Below are 18335 nucleotides of genomic sequence, written 5' to 3' on the forward strand. Positions count from 1 at the left end.
CAAGTTACAGATCAAACTCAAATTGTGTTCCAGTCTGATGGTTTTGTGCAGAGTTATGGTCCTTGATCTTCGAAAATTTGCTTAAATAATCAGTTTTCCACACTTTGAGTCGTCATGCATGCTTGAAGATATTGACTTGTCTTTGTTATATAGTTTAAACCATGACAAGTTATAGATCAAGTTAACATTTTGTTCCAGTACAATGATTTTTTAATTGGTAGGGGTCCTAGGGGACTATGTATGCCATGCAATAATGTCAGAATGCTTGTTTATTTTGTGTTTCGTGTACTGTTGTTTGTTGGTGTTTTCTTTTTAGCCTTGTCAAAGGTGTCAGACCACCAATTAAAAGTCCCTATCTGTACAACCAAATTTTGCAATTTTCATAGCTTTCTAAATTTTTTATCTTAAGTTTAACCTCTTACAAACCAGGTATGTCCTGAATCGTACAGGTATCACCTTTCGTCATGCCAATTTTCAGCATACCTTTAAAGCCATATAAGAAAGAAGAGACCTTCCGAATGGATGTACCACTAAAGATAACCCCTGGTTTTCTTGAAATCTTAAATTAGTATACTATGGAGCGCATTAATCCTCAATTTTTAATGTCAACTCATAGACAAGTAAATTTGGGCTCAAAATGGTCTTAATATATTTCTCTTTCACCAAAAGTTTCATTTCTGCAAATTTGTTGGGTAGTTTAAGTAAACAATGACATCAAATGCACTATTTTTTGTCCGAGTAGGCCTACTTTCACATACGTTCTAAATTTGAGGGAATAATTGGTGGTGTGACACCTAAAGAGACAAAAAAGTTGATTAGAAATCTTTTATTTTGCTTTATTCTTAATCCTTAGTCAATTTGTAGTTAAAAACAGCCTATCTGAGCATTATGCGACTTATATTAAAAATTTCACAGCTCAATTTAAACTGACTGTAATGTATGACTTTGATAGAAAATACTTGAAAATTTCATTTTGGGCTACAGGAACATAAACTTTCAATATCAAGATCAGTGTTTGCTGTTTTTTCCTTGTTTGTTTTACTACTTTCAAGACTTTCCACAATTTTTGCAATGAATTTAGTAAAAAATCCAAGGTATTGAAGTGTCGAGGAATATTGACTCCCCTTTTTTTCATCTGGTGTCAGTAAAGTACTACAAATTGATCAAAAGTGCAGTCATGGTCATTTAACTGTGTTTATTTACATCAGTTAATAAATTTAAGATATAAAATTTCATTTGGAATAATAAATGGTACTTTTGTGAGTTTCTGCAGTGTTTACATTAGGCTATGCTATCTGCCAAGTACATATTATGACGCAATGATATAAGGGGTAAAAATCAAAAAATTTCATTAAATCTGCATGACAAAATTTGTTTGGGGGTAGTAAACAACCTATGTTTCAATGTTTAACACCACAGAATAACTTTCTGTGCATTTATAACATTATTTAGGACATTTTTTATATAAAAGCATATTGTCAGGGTGGGAAAAGCTAAAAATAGCACAAACTCAAAATTTGCAATATGTGACATTTTGCTACCAAAAAGATTGAAATGTGGCTACTATTATCTCAAATGATCAGTTAAGACAAAAAAAAAAACAATTGTTTTCTGATTTTGATGTTTCACCGCATTTTGCTTAAAGGTGTCAGACCACCAATTAAAAGTCCCTATCTGTACAACCAAATTTTGCAATTTTCATAGCTTTCTAAATTTTTTATCTTAAGTTTAACCTCTTACAAACCAGGTATGTCCTGAATCGTACAGGTATCACCTTTCGTCATGCCAATTTTCAGCATACCTTTAAAGCCATATAAGAAAGAAGAGACCTTCCGAATGGATGTACCACTAAAAATAACCCCTGGTTTTCTTGAAATCTTAAATTAGTATACTATGGAGCGCATTAATCCTCAATTTTTAATGTCAACTCATAGACAAGTAAATTTGGGCTCAAAATGGTCTTAATATATTTTTCTTTCACCAAAAGTTTCATTTCTGCAAATTTGTTGGGTAGTTTAAGTAAACAATGACATCAAATGCACTATTTTTTGTCCGAGTAGGCCTACTTTCACATACGTTCTAAATTTGAGGGAGTAATTGGTGGTGTGACACCTTTAGTTTGAACTTCGATTATTTGTATTTTGTAGATCCTTGTCCAGTCAATGTGATCCTTGTCCAGTCAATGTGATCCAGTCAATGTGATCCTTGTCCAGTCAATGTGATCCTTGTCCAGTCAATGTGATCCTTGTCCAGTCAATGTGATCCTTGTCCAGTCAATGTGATCCTTGTCCATGCAGTCAATGTGATCCTTGTCCATGCAGTCAATGTGATCCTTGTCCAGTCAATGTGATACTTGTCCAGTCAATGAGATCCTTGTCCAGTCAATGTGATCCTTGTCCAGTCAAGTTATTATAGGTAAGTGTACATTATATGTGAACTATATAGGATCATATTACTAAGTGAGATATATGTCAATGAGACAGCAACCCAACAAAGTAAGAATACAGGTCAATATATAGTCAACAAATCAAAAATAACCTCATATGACAAGGTCTTTATTTTAATGAAGGTTTATGACCATAAAAGGAAGGTTGGGTTTGATTTTGGGAGTTTTGGTCCCAACAGTTTAGGAATTAGGGGCCCAAAGGGTCCAAAATTTAACTTTGTTTGATTTCATCAAAAATTGAATAATTGGGGTTCTTTGATATGCTGAATCTAACTGTGTATGTAGATTCTTAATTTTTGGTCCAGTTTTCAAATTGGTCTACATTAAGGTCCAAAAGGTCCAAAATTAAACTTAGTTTGATTTTCACAAAAAATGAATCCTTGGGGTTCTTTGATATGCTGAATCTAAAAATGTACTTAGATTTTTGATTATTGGACCAGTTTTCAAGTTGGTCCAAATCAGGGTCCAAAATTAAACTTTGTTTGAATTTATCATAAATTGAATAATTGGGGTTCTTTGATATGCCAAATCTAACTGTGTATGTAGATTCTTAATTTTTTGGTCCCGTTTTCAAATTGGTCTACATTAAAGTCCAAAGGGTCCAAAATTAAACTAAGTTTGATTTTAACAAAAATTGAATTCTTGGGCTTTTTTGATATGCTGAATCTAAACATGTACTTTGATTTTTGATTATGGGCCAGTTTTCAAGTTGGTTCAAATCAGGATCCAAAATTATTATATTAAGTATTGTGCAATAGCAAGAAATTTTCAATTGCACAGTATTCAGCAATAGCAAGGAATCTTCAATTGCACAGTATTGTGCAATAGCAAGATATTTTCAATTGCACAGTATTGCGCAATAGCACGAAATCTTCAATTGCACAGTATTGTGCAATAGCAAATATTTTCAATTGCACAGTAGTGTGCAATAGCAAGAAATATCTAATTGCACAATATTATGCAATAGCAAGAAATTTTCAATTGGAGTTATCTTTCTTTGTCCAAAATAGTAGTTGAATCAACTTAAATCATTGTTTTATACAATATACAATGTATATTCACTTTAACTACCAACTGATAAATTAAAACAATCTTTACCATTCAGTGATAACAAGCACTTTATTTTACATTTTAATATTTTATGATGTATTTAAATGAGTAGTTATTGTTGCAAACTCCATTAGAAATTTGAATTGAGATTAGTTTTGGGAAAAGAGAAAGGGGGATGTGAAAAAAAAATGGGGGGGGGATTAAATTTTTCTCATTTCAGATTTCATAAATAAAAAGAAAATTTCTTCAAACATTTTTTTGAGAGGATTAATATTCAACAGCATAGTGAATTGCTCAAAGGCAAACAAATATTTTAAGTTCATTAGACCACATTCATTCTGTGTCAGAAACCTATGCTGTGTCAACTATTTAATCACAATCCAAATATAGAGCTGAATCCATTTCACGGTCCACTGAACATAGAAAATGCGTCTGTCCCACTTCAGGTTAAAGCTTTTTGTCAAGATATTTTTTGATGAAGTTGAAGTCCTATCAACTTGAAACTTCTTACACATGTTGCCTATGAGTTTTGACCCCAATTTCACAGTCCACTGAACATAGAAAATGATAGTGTTAGTGGGGCATCCATGTACTATCATGACTATGGACACATTCTTGTAGTTTCTGTTGTGCATTGTACAAAGAACATTTTCATGAAAGTTTTCTTGGCTTTATAATTAATGATTTAAGGGAATGATCATTTATGCCTCAGTGAATATGTTGCCTCAATAGGCCAGTTCCGGGATACGGTAGTTAGTTGAATCTGTCATATGACTTCCATCACCACATAACTAAAATGTAGGCATCGTCACTTCCAACACATGTTGAGCGAACGGGTGAAAAAGTTTGATCGTATATTGCACAAAATATTTGGAAAATTAAAATTTAATAAGTTGGTGACCCTCCCTTAAGTGGTATGGGAATTAAGATTGCGTACTTACGGAAAATAAATTATTTCTAAACTACTCTGCAGAATGACGATTCTGAAAATGCTTGAAACTTTAATAGAGCAGGGATACAGGCCCGCCTTCTATCTGGTAAATGATGTCACAAAAGGGTGCGAAATTGAGGATATTTTCCGGTGAAAGACATGATTCCAGAAATGGCCTATCACTTGCATGCAGCGACACAAGTCTATTTGTCTAGTTTGAAGTTACCTAAGGAGGTGTGGTATGATTAACAATGATACAATTATTCCTAGACCATAGGACAAAGATATAAACAATTACAGGTCGTCCAATAGCCTTCAACAATGAGCAAAAGCCAAAACCCATACCATATGATCATCTATAAAAAGACATGGTATGATAAAATGTGAAACATTTCAAAAGAAAACATCAACAGCCTACTCTGTACTACAACAATGAAGGAAAAACAAATATGGTACACAGCTTCTAACTACATCTACTACGTTATAGGTCCTGTCTTTCGACAGGCACATACAGAATAAAAAATGATTGAATTTAATGTGATTGGAATAGTTGATCATAGAAAGTGTTTTGAGAAGCTGCAATATGATATTTAATATTGTTCTTTATGTGTGTCTTAATGCTGGTAAATAAAACTTGAAATTTTTAGATCTGGGAAAGTGCAATACATGTTCTGGTGTTTGATGGAAAGAGTCACATCCTGCTTGTAGAATACATTTGTACCTCATTCAGGTATGTGATTAGATTTTTAAGGTTTAGAATTCAGTTCATTAACTTTAAATAGTGCAGAAAAGTTGAGATAAATGACTGTTTCAATGCTATTATATATTATTTGAATGAAATAAGAAGATAGAAATATTAGGTCAGTATTTTTTAGTGATCATGTTTTTTTCAATTGACAATAACACAAATACCTCAATTAAACCTCAACAGTATATATTAAATATAACTTTACTTTTCTATTTTTAGGCTATAATGGAAAGTTGGAATGAGGTAAGATTTACTTAATAGTCTTCTTGTCATTTGTAGTTTTGTTCCCCATTAGTGTACAATTAGATACAAGTAAAAACTAGTAGAATTCTAAGTGAACTACCAAACTAATTCCAAAAACAAAAAAATACAAAACTGGGACAAAGCAAGGTGGAAGGTAAAATAAAGATTCTAAAAGTGAGTGGTGGGAGATAGTGTATTATTTATGTAGTACCTTCATACTCCTTGTTTATTTGTAACTCTAAGTAGGTCTTTAGAGTTATTTGAAAAAAATATTGGGACAATTTTTCTACATAAAAAAAAATAATACAGAAGTTATCCCCCCTTGCCATTGTTAAGTTCATGTGAGTTGAATAAGACCAATCTATTTTATGGTATAAAGAGCCGACTGATACAACACACTTTTTGTCTTGTTAGGTTACAGTCTTATTGCTTTATTATATCCCACATCTACATTTATTCAGTCTACATACATTTATATATGTATCTCTTTATGTAAGTTAATAGAGAGATTTCTACTAGTTGATATAAAAAAGGATGAGTCAGTTCCAAGGGGCAATTAAAGGACTAAGTGAATGAAACACAATTACATGTCTTCAAAAGGCAATTAAAGGACTAAGTGAATGAAACACAATTACATGTCTTCAAAAGGCAATCAAAGGACTAAGTGAATGAAACACAATTACATGTCTTCAAAAGGCAATTAAAGGACTAAGTGAATGAAACACAACTACATGTCTCCAAAAGGACAAAAGTAGGGGCAACTAAAGGGCTAAGTGTATTACATGTCTTTAAAAGGACAAAGGTCAAAGTCCAGAAAACACTACAAGAAAGAAAAATCAAGGATATGCCAAATCTAGTTCATGATTCTATAAAAAAATAATTTTTTGAAGGTTAACAATTTTTGTCGAGCCTGCGACTTAAGTCGCAGAAAGCTCGACATAGGGATAGTGATCCGACGGCGGCTAATGTCTTAAAAGCTTCATATTTTAGAAGGTTGAAGACCTGGATGCTTCATACTTTGTATATAGATGCCTAATGTTATGAAGTTTTCGTCAGTCACATGTCCAATGTCCTTGACCTCATTTCCATGGTTCAGTGACTACTTGAAAAAAATGTTTTTTGTAATGTTAAATTCTCTCTTATTAGAATTAATAGGATTACTATATTTGGTATGTGTGTACCTTACAAGGTCTTCATGCCCGTTAGACAGTTTTCACTTGACCTCGACCTCATTTCATGAATCAGTGAACAAGGTTAAGTTTTGGTGGTCAGGTCCATATCTCAGATACTATAAGCAATAGATCTAGTATATATTCAGTGTATGGAAGGACTGTAAAATGTATATTTCCAACTGACAGGTGTTATCTGACCTTGAACTCATTTTCATGGTTCAGTGGTTACAGTAAGGTTTTTGTGTTTTGGTCTGTTTTTCTTATACTGTATGCAATAGGTCTACCATATTTGGTGTATGAATGATTGTAAGGTGTACATGTCTAGCTGGCAGGTGTCATCTGACCGTGACCTCATTTTCATGGTTCAGTGGTCAAAGTTCAGTTTTTGAGTTTTGGTCTTTTTATTTAATACATTATGCAATATATGTCAACTATATTTGCTGTATGGAAATATTCTTTGATGTATATGTCAATCGCACAGGTTTTATTTGACCTTGACCTCATTTTCACGGTTCATTGCTCAGTGTTAAGTTTTTGTGTTTTGGTGTGGTTTTCTTAGACTATAACCAATAGGTCAACTATATCTGTTGTTTGGATGTACATGCCTTGACCTCATTTTCATGGTTCATTGGTCAATGTTTAGTTTTCTTAGTTAATGTTAAGTTTATGTGACAGTTGTGATAAAGCTTTTTATTTAGGACTATCAACATAATATCAATGATTAGTAAAGAAGGCGAGACATTTCAGTGTGTGCACTCTTGGTGTTTTTCTTGATAATATAAAATGCATAAATCCCTACAATTTTATGATATTTAAAGAATTCCTCTCTGTCTGTTTTTTGACAGAAACTTACTACAGCTGCTGGGAATAGAGATATAGAAGCCTTAAAATTATGTCTACAGAATGGTGCAGACATTGATTATCAAGATTAAATGTAATTTCTATGTTATACTTACAGAAACTTACTACAGCTGCTGTGAAGGGAGATACAGAAGCCTTAAAATTAAGCCTACAGAATGGTGCAGACATTGATTATCAAGATGTAAGTAAAATAGTCACATTCAGAACTACCTTATTTTAATAATTCATAGAAAAATCATTTGAAGATACTGCATTTTATGGTACATGAACAAAAAAAAAGACACAAAACTACATGTAACTTAAAATTAAAGCACAGTGAAACAGTGAAAACTACAAGTAACTACAAAATGTTGAATATTGTACATAAACACACGACAACAATTTACTTTAGAACTATAATAACAGAAGTATAAAAAATAAAAAACAAGTTGCTTCAGAACATAACAGATTGTACATAAGCAGTATAAAACAAACAAAGTTCTAAAAATTACTTCAGAACATAACAAATTGTACACAAGCAGTATTAAACACACAACTACAAGTTACTTCAGAACAGAACAAATTGTACATAAGAAATATAAAACACACAACTACAAATTACTTCAGAACATAACAGATTGTACATTAGTGGTATAAAACACATAACAAGTTACATCAGAACATAACAGATTGTACATAAGCAGTATAAAACACTCAACCACAGGTTACTTCAGAACATAACAGATTGTACATCAGCAGTATAAAACGCATAACAAGAAGTTACTTCAGAACATAACAGATTGTACACCAGCAGTATAAAACACACAACTACATGTTACTCCAGAACATAACAGATTGTACATTAGCAGTATAAAACACATAACTGCAAGTTACTTCTGAAATAATATAATAATATTTATCGCTATTTTGAGCATTTTTCCTTTGATATTTTTTTGTGATAATTTTCATACCATGCTACTCACTTGAGATGGAAATGTATTGCTAGAAACTAAGGAGCAACGTGGCGTTGCTAATGAAATTGACATGAAATTGACAACGTTGTCATAGGTAAAATAGCGATAAACAGATTATCATTGGTGATCTCAACTAGATTGCTTTTCTCGCTTTCGCCGTGACTGGCTCAAGCGAGAAAATTAATCTTGTTGAGATAACCAATGATAATCTATAAATCTGTATGGAAACTGATATGTATATCATTATACTGAATTCGATATTAAATAAAAATCTGTTTTTAATTTAACAGTTTTAATGAGAGAAAATTTTTTTTTCGTTAATTGTTTTTGTTTATATATAATAATTATAGTTGATAAAGTTCTTTACAAGACCATTTTTTACACCAAGGTTTAACAGCGGAAGTAAAACAAATATCACACATGTATGTTATTGCTTCACTTTGACCACATTCCTTAATATATACAAAATTATATTGTTAATTAGACAAGAATCATATAAAGTGGGGTCTCATTTTGTTTGTCTCCTTGTACTAAATCAGGAAATGTAACTATTTTTCATATTTCTTTGAAAAAGTTACTTTTTAAAAAATTGATCATTATTCTGAATCATGTTAATCAGACAGATTTAATCATTATATTAACAAATTCTTGTTAGGATCATATAAAGTGAGATGTTATTTTACTCAGAGAATTTTAATGAATCCATTGATATAAATATTTTATTCATTTCTTAAAAAAAAAATTAACATGACAGTTGAATAATTATACTGAATCTACACTTAAATCCTGTTGTTAATAAGACAGTTTAACGAACAAATATTTGTAATAATTATATAAAGTGGGGTCTCATTTTACTTGTTTTGTTCTACTGAATCCATTGATATAATTATTTTACACATTTCTTGAAAAAAATTTTTTTTTTAAAGAAATCAGGTTTAATGGAAGTTTAGACATTTCACAACAAAACATGTTTGTTTATTGTTTTATACAATATAAATACAAAGTGTGACTGGTCATTTTATTTAGTTTTGACCACTGATTCATGTGATATATATTTTGTTTATATTTATTACACAACATTGTCCAGTTTATCAGACAAGTTTTGATGTCAGTTGTATTATTCCAGGAGGATGTAGTGACAGCATTAATGATAGCTGCCATGTGGGGACACCTGGAGATCTGTCGTCTCCTCATTGATAAAGGATGTAAGATCGACATCACAGATGTATGTTATCTACTTAGTCTGATCACATTACTATTAATCTACACGAAATCATGTTGTTAATTAGACAGGTTTAATGAACAAATATTTGTAATAATTATATAAAGTGGGGTCTCATTTTACTCATATTATTGTTCTGAATTAGAAAATATTACTCCTTTTCATGTTTCTTAAAAAAAAAAATATTTTATTAAAATGAACAATTATACTGAATCTACACTAATTCCTGTTGTTAATTAGACAGTTTTAATGAACAAATATGTGTAAGAATCATATAAAGTGGGGTCTCATTTTGTTTGTTTTGTTCTACTGAATCCATTGATATAATTATTTTACACATTTCTTGAAAAAAATATTTTTTTAAGATATCAGGTTTTATGGAAGTTTTGACATTTCACAACAAAACATGTTTATTTATTGTTTATATACAATATAAATACAAGTGTGACTGGTCATTTTATTCAGTTTTGACCACTGATTCATGTGATATATATTTTGTTTATATTTATTACACAACATTGTCCAGTTTATCAGACAAGTTTTGATGTCAGTTGTATTATTCCAGGTTAATGGACAGACAGCATTAATGATTGCTGCCGAGGGAGGACACCTGGAGGTCTGTCGTCTCCTCATTGATACAGGATGTAAGATCGACATCACAAATGTATGTTATCTACTTAGTCTGATCACATTACTATTAATCTACACGAAATCATGTTGTTAATTAGACAGGTTTAATGAACAAATATTTGTAATAATTATATCAAGTGGGGTCTCATTTTACTCATATTATTGTTCTGAATTAGAAAATATTACTCCTTTTCATGTTTCTTAAAAAAAAAAATATTTTATTAAAATGAACAATTATACTGAATCTACACTAATTCCTGTTGTTAATTAGACAGTTTTAATGAACAAATATGTGTAAGAATCATATAAAGTTGGGTCTCATTTTACTTGTTTTGTTCTACTGAATTCATTGATATAATTATTTTACACATTTCTTGAAAAAAATATTTTTTTAAGATATCAGGTTTTATGGAAGTTTTGACATTTCACAACAAAACATGTTTATTTATTGTTTATATACAATATAAATACAGGTGTGACTGGTCATTTTATTCAGTTTTGACCACTGATTCATGTGATATATATTTTGTTTATATTTATTACACAACATTGTCCAGTTTATCAGACAAGTTTTGATGTCAGTTGTATTATTCCAGGAGGATGGAGTGACAGCATTAATGTTTGCTGCCGAGGGAGGACACCTGGAGATCTGTCGTCTCCTCATTGATACAGGATGTAAGATCGACATCACACATGTATGTTATCTACTTAGTCTGATCACATTACTATTAATCTACACTAAATCATGTTGTTAATTAGACAGGTTTAATGAACAAATATTTGTAATAATTATATAAAGTGGGGTCTCATTTTACTCATATTATTGTTCTGAATTAGAAAATATTACTCCTTTTCATGTTTCTTAAAAAAAAAATATTTTATTAAAATGAACAATTATACTGAATCTACACTAATTCCTGTTGTTAATTAGACAGTTTTAATAAACAAATATGTGTAAGAATCATATAAAGTGGGGTCTCATTTTGTTTGTTTTGTTCTACTGAATCCATTGATATAATTATTTTACACATTTCTTGAAAAAAATATTTTTTTAAGATATCAGGTTTTATGGAAGTTTTGACATTTCACAACAAAACATGTTTATTTATTGTTTATATACAATATAAATACAAGTGTGACTGGTCATTTTATTCAGTTTTGACCACTGATTCATGTGATATATATTTTGTTTATATTTATTACACAACATTGTCCAGTTTATCAGACAAGTTTTGATGTCAGTTGTATTATTCCAGGAGGGTGGATTGACAGCATTAATGACAGCTGCCATGGGAGGAGAGCTGGAGATCTGTCGTCTCCTCATTGATACAGGATGTAAGATCGACACAGCAACAGTATGTTATCTACTTAGTCTGATCACATTACTATTAATCTACATAAAATCATGTTGTTAATTAGACAGTTTTAATGAACAAATATTTGTAATAATTATATCAAGTGGGGTCTCATTTTACTCAGTTTATTGTTCTGAATCAGAAATTATAACCTCTTTTCATGTTTCTTGAAAAAAAAATATTTTATTAAAATGAACAATTATACTGAATCTACACTAATTCCTGTTGTTAATTAGACAGTTTTAATGAACAAATATTTGTAATAATTATATAAAGTGGGGTCTCATTTTACTTGTTTTGTTCTACTGAATCCATTGATATAATTATTTTACACATTTCTTGAAAAAAATTTTTTTAAGATATCAGGTTTAATGAAAGATTTAACATTTCACAACAAAACATGTTTATTTATTGTTTATATACAATATAAATACAAGTGTGACTGGTCATTTTATTTAGTTTTGACCACTGATTCATGTGATATATATTTTGTTTATATTTATTACACAACATTGTCCAGTTTATCAGACAAGTTTTGATGTCAGTTGTATTATTCCAGGATAGAGGAGATACAGCATTAATGTTAGCTGCCGAGGGAGGACGCCTGGAGATCTGTCAGCTTCTCATTGATAGAGGATGTAAGATCGACATCACACATGTATGTAATCTACTTAGTCTGATCACATTACTATTAATCTACATAAAATCATGTTGTTAATTAGACAGTTTTAATGAACAAATATTTGTAATAATTATATCAAGTGGGGTCTCATTTTACTCAGTTTATTGTTCTGAATCAGAAATTATAACCTCTTTTCATGTTTCTTGAAAAATATTTTTTTTATTAAAATGAACAATTATACTGAATCTACACTAATTCCTGTTGTTAGACAGTTTTAATGAACAAATATTTGTAATAATTATATAAAGTGGGGTCTCATTTTACTTGTTTTGTTCTACTGAATCCATTGATATAATTATTTTACACATTTCTTGAAAAAAAAATTTTTAAGATATCAGGTTTAATGAAAGATTTAACATTTCACAACAAAACATGTTTATTTATTGTTTATATACAATATAAATACAAGTGTGACTGGTCATTTTATTTAGTTTTGACCACTGATTCATGTGATATATATTTAGTTTATATTTATTACACAACATTGTCCAGTTTATCAGACAAGTTTTGATGTCAGTTGTATTATTCCAGGATTGGAGAGTGACAGCATTAATATGGGCTGCCCAGAGAGGAGACCTGGAGATCTGTAGTCTCCTCATTGATACAGGATGTAAGATCAACACCACAGATGTATGTTATCTACTTAGTCTGATCACATTACTATTAATCTACACTAAATCATGTTGTTAATTAGACAGTTTTAATAAACAAATATGTGTAAGAATCATATAAAGTGGGGTTCATTTTGCTTGTTTTGTTCTACTGAATCCATTGATATAATTATTTTACACATTTCTTGAAAAAAATATTTTTTTAAGATATCAGGTTTAATGGAAGTTTTGACATTTCACAACAAAACATGTTTATTTATTGTTTATATACAATATAAATAGAAGTGTGACTGGTCATTTTATTCAGTTTTGACCACTGATTCATGTGATATAAATTTTGTTTATATTTATTACACAACATTGTCCAGTTTATCAGGCAAGTTTTGATGTCAGTTGTATTATTCCAGAGAGATGGAGAGACAGCATTAATGAGGGCTGCCAGGTATGGAGGCCTGGAGGTCTGTCGTCTTCTCATTGATAAAGGATGTAAGATCGACATCACAGATGTATGTTATCTACTTAGTCTGATCACATTACTATTAATCTACACTTAAATCATGTTGTTAATTAGACAGGTTTAATAAACAAATATTTGTAAGAATCATATAAAGTGGGGTCTCATTTTACTTGTTTTGTTCTACTGAATCCATTGATATAATTATTTTACACATTTCTTGAAAAAAATATTTTTTTAGATTTCAGGTTTTATGGAAGTTTTGACATTTCACAACAAAACATGTTTATTTATTGTTTATATACAATATAAATACAAGTGTGACTGGTCATTTTATTCAGTTTTGACCACTGATTCATGTGATATATATTTTGTTTATATTTATTACACAACATTGTCCAGTTTATCAGACAAGTTTTGATGTAAGTTGTAGGATATGTTGTATATTATTGATATTGATTACAAAGTATTGTACATTATAGTTACATGTTATTTGGTTATATTATAGATCAATGGATACACAGCTTTACATAAGGCTGCTGAGATGGGATATCTACAGACCACAAGATGTCTGGTAGAACGAGGTGCCAGTCCCTTAGTTACAACACGTCAGGTAATAGTTTGGTCAAATGGATTTTTTTCAAGACTATAGTGTAAGTCATATGATCAATTGAATTGAACTTAAAATATGAAAAAGTTTTAAAGGAGGGTGTGGATGGGGTATACAGATATAGGAGGTTGTGGATGGGGTATACAGATATAGGAAGGTGTGGATAGGTATACAAATATAGGAGGGTGGGGATGGGGTATACAGATATAGGAGGTTGTGGATGGGGTATACAGATATAGGAGGGTGTGGATGGGGTATACAGATATAGGAGGGTGTGGATAGGTATACAAATATAGTGGGGATGGGGTATACAGATATAGGAAGGTGTGGATGAGGTATACAGATATAGGAAGGTGTGGATGAGGTATACAGATATAGGAGGGTGGGGATGGGGTATACAGACATAGGAGGGTGTGGATGGGGTATACAGATATAGGAGGTTGTGGATGGATGGGGTATACATATATAGGAGGGTGTGGATGGGGTATACATATATAGGAGGGTGTGGATGGGGTATACAGATATAGGAGGTTGTGGATGGATGGGGTATACATATATAGGAGGGTGTGGATGGGGTATACATATATAGGAGGGTGTGGATGGGGTATACAGATATAGGAGGATGTGGATGAGATATACAGATATAGGAAGGTGTGGATGGGGTATACAGATATAGGAGGGTATGGATAGGGTATACAGATATAGAAGGGTAAGGCCAGGGTATACAGATATAAATGGGTGTGGATAGGGTATACAGATATAGGAGGGTGTGGATGGGGGATACATATATAGGAGGGTGTGGATTGGGTATACAGATATAGGAGGGTGTGGATGGGGTATACAGATATAGGAGGGTGTAGATGGGATAAACAGATATAGGAGGGTGTGGATTGGGTATACAGATATAGGAGGTGTGGATAGGGTATACAGATATAGGAGGATGTGGTTGAGGTATACAGATATAGAAGGATGTGGATGGGGTATACAGATATGGAAGAGTGTGGATGGGGTATACATATATAGGAGGGTGTGGATGGGGGATACAGATATAGGAGGGTATGGTTGGGTATATACAGATATAGAAGGGTTTGGAGGGGGTATACAGATATAGGAGGGTGTGGATGGGGTATACAGATATAGGAGGGTGTGGACGGGGTATACAGATATAGAAGGTTATTGATTTGGTATACAGATATGGGAGGGTGTGGATGGGGTATACAGATATAGGAGGGTATAGATGGGGTATACAGATATAGGAGTGTGTGGATGGGGTATACAGATATAGGAGGGTGTGGACGGGGTATACAGATATAGAAGGTTATTGATTGGGTATACAGATATAGAAGGGTTTGGATGGGGTATACATATATAGGAGGGTGGGGATGTGTTATACAGATATAGGAGGGTATAGATTGGGTATACAGATATAGGAGGGTATAGATGGGGTATACAGATATAGGAGGGTATAGATGGGGTATACAGATATAGGAGGGTGTGGATGGGGTAAACAGATATAGGAGGGTGGGGATTGGGTATACAGATATAGGAGGTATACAGATAGAGGAGGGTGGGGATGGGGTATACAGTTATAGGAGGGTATAGATGGGGTATACAGATTTAAGAGGGATATATTGGGGATACAGATATAGGAGGGTATAGATGAGGTATACAGATATAGGAGGGTATAGATGAGGTATACAGATATAGGAGGGTATAGATGGGGTATACAGATATAGGAGGGTGGGGATGGGGTAGATATAGGAGGGTGTGGATGGGGTATACAGATATAGGAGGGTGTGGATGGGGTATACAGATATAGAGGGTGTGGATGGGTTATACAGATATAGGAGGGTATAGATGGGGTATACAGATATAGAGGGTGTGGATGGGGTATACAGATATAGGAGGGTATAGATGGGGTATACAGATATAGGAGGGTAAAGATGGGGTATACAGATATAGGAGGTATAGATGGGGAATACAGATATAGGAGGGTGGGGATGGGGTATACAGCTATAGAGGGTGTGGATGGGGTATACAGATATAGGAGGGTATAGATGGGGTATACAGATATAGGAGGGTAAAGATGGGGTATACAGATATAGGAGGGTATAGAAGGGGTATACAGATATAGGAGGGTATAGATGGGGTATACAGATATAGGAGGGTATAGATGGGGTATACAGATATAGGAGGATGTGGATCAATCAAGTATACAGATGAGAAAAACATGAATGGAAGAAGAAAAACATGAGATCTTTGAGAATAGAGAGAAATTAAAAAAAAATTGATATTAAAATAATGAGTTGCAGAAATATAAAAAATAGAAAATAACGGGGTGTTAAAATATAAAGAACTCGGCATAATGTTAAGAAAATAACAAAGACAGATGGAGCTTTTATTCACATGCTTTATAAAGAAAAGTTAAAAGCCTATTTAAAGTCTTCAAAAAATTGTGAAAAATAATCTGAATGTTGTCTGAAGAGATTTATTTAATGAACGAAAATGATATGGTTAGCATATGTAAAAATAAAATAAAACACTCAGCTGCTACTGGTCTTTCTAGTTGTAATTTATGTGTTACAAAAGTCTTTTTTGTAGTTATCAGATGAAAGTAATATAAAGATTTGTCTGCATTTCAGGGTAAGACTCCATATGATCTAGCAGCAGAGAGTAAACAAGAACAGTATAAAGAAGTGATGGAATACTTACAGGTACATATGGTGTTAAATTACAAATGCTTACACTTAGAATGAATCAAGTAGAAAATAAGTTAAAAAATATAAATAAATATAAAACTAAGAAATTAAAAGCCACAAAACCAAGATACTTCAGGAGAGATATCTTATAAATTAAACATTCTTTAAGTCTTGGTCATTTATGTATGAAGCTCTTTTAAAATTTGGTCTCCCGCAGTCGTTTATTAACCCTTTCCTCCATAATGACGCCTTTTGACGCCACCCCCCTTACTCCATAATGACGCCTTTTGACGCCTGTGTAGTACCTCAGTTGAAACACTTTGACTACAAAGTGTCTGCAGTTGACTTAATAAGTTTGTATCCAATATAAAAAGGAATATCATAGGAATATCCAACTTAAATTTATTTGATGAAATAGTTGTTTTTCGCAATGCCTTAATACTGTTCCCTTTGTTTTGAAGGTAGTGAAGTCAGCAACTGTAGTTTCAGTTTGTTTGTTTTTTAACGGGCTCGGAAATTTGCCAAACTGAATAAAATCATTACAGCTGATTTCTTATACCTGCAAAGTAAAACTTTTGTTGGCTTGCTTGCTTTGTTTGTATAGTTGTTTATACAAGCCTCGAAAAAAAGATTGACATTTTTAAACAATATATATATAGGCATAGTTTAACTTGTATATTTTATATTTTGTACAATAAACAAACAAATCAAGCAAGCTAACAAAGTTTTGCTCTACATGCATTAGGAAATAAGCTGTAATGATTTAACCGTATGTATGTGCGACAAGGTGGAAAATTTGATATGTTTTGTGCCTTAATTATATATTAAAAAAAAAAAAAACGCAAAACAAATATGTAACACATAAACAAACGACAACCACTGAAATACATGCTCCTATACAATATATCTTTTTTTATGGGATAGATTTCTTGTCCTTTTATATATTTAATTTGACCGGGTTTTTTTTTTTGTTTTTTTTTGTTTGGATTGTTTTACACAAGTAATTTTAGGGTCATTAATAGCTTACTTCTCAGCATTGCACCTATGACTGCTAACTTTACTAAATTATGTCTTTGTTGGAAAGATATCTCATTTGGCACTCATACCTCATCTTCTTATTCCTATATACAAAGCACGTTTTAGAAAAAAATAATAGGTAATATGGCACCCACTATGATCCAGAGACTTTTAATATTGGAGATATTTTACATATGTCAACAGAACAGCAGCCGAACAATAAAAAAAAACCTCTGAGGTATATTTTGGGATAAAATTAGCAACAAACGGATATTCTCGATGGATGAAACTATAAAAAATGTATTGAGCTATATACCGTACCCGCTCAGTGGCGGATCCAGGGGGCGGAGGTTCCGGGGGGTGGACCCCCTTCTTTTTGGACGATCAGTGCATTTGGATGGGGACATGTAGTTTTGTCCAGGGTTAGAACCCCCTTTTTAAAATGGCTGTATCCGCCCCTGCCGCTTTCATAACACTTATTCTTAGCATACTGAATATTATGATGTTCTTACTATTAGTTCAGGTCCTGATTCAAAAAAATACACATTCAGTACAGAAAGAAGTGTTGCAATGAAAGGTTTCGTGTTTTTCTAGGCAGAAATGATTTTGGAATGACATTATACAGGTTTAAAAGAGCTCAATGATTTTCTT

General features: G+C 32.1%; 2 protein-coding genes and 1 long non-coding RNA gene across 4 annotated transcripts in view; all 3 read left to right on the forward strand.

Moving 5' to 3' along the window:
- Nucleotides 1–7579, forward strand: part of LOC134700526 (uncharacterized) — a 75751-nt gene extending 68172 nt beyond the window's left edge. For both annotated transcript variants that reach the window (XR_010103916.1, XR_010103917.1), the window contains exons 3-6: nt 2148–2415; nt 5075–5157; nt 5395–5418; nt 7436–7579. This is a non-coding gene — a long non-coding RNA (uncharacterized LOC134700526). The remainder of the gene's footprint in view (nt 1–2147; nt 2416–5074; nt 5158–5394; nt 5419–7435) is intronic.
- Nucleotides 7580–9509: 1930 nt separating this feature from the next.
- On the forward strand, nt 9510–13892 carry LOC134700569 (kinase D-interacting substrate of 220 kDa-like). Its single transcript, XM_063561946.1, has 8 exons — nt 9510–9629; nt 10192–10242; nt 10853–10931; nt 11499–11611; nt 12171–12269; nt 12825–12923; nt 13312–13390; nt 13867–13892. The coding sequence occupies exons 1-8, from the start codon at nt 9510–9512 to the stop codon at nt 13890–13892; spliced, it is 666 nt and encodes a 221-aa protein (XP_063418016.1).
- The window catches only part of LOC134700525 (uncharacterized), a 180698-nt gene continuing 176239 nt past the window's right edge, over nt 13877–18335 (forward strand). The window contains exon 1 of the mRNA XM_063561912.1: nt 13877–13971. Coding sequence (XP_063417982.1) covers nt 13903–13971 — 69 coding nt within the window. The 5' untranslated portion in view covers nt 13877–13902. The remainder of the gene's footprint in view (nt 13972–18335) is intronic.

The sequence above is a fragment of the Mytilus trossulus genome, unplaced genomic scaffold, assembly GCF_036588685.1.
Source record: "Mytilus trossulus isolate FHL-02 unplaced genomic scaffold, PNRI_Mtr1.1.1.hap1 h1tg000158l__unscaffolded, whole genome shotgun sequence".
In the NCBI taxonomy this organism is placed as follows: domain Eukaryota; kingdom Metazoa; phylum Mollusca; class Bivalvia; order Mytilida; family Mytilidae; genus Mytilus; species Mytilus trossulus.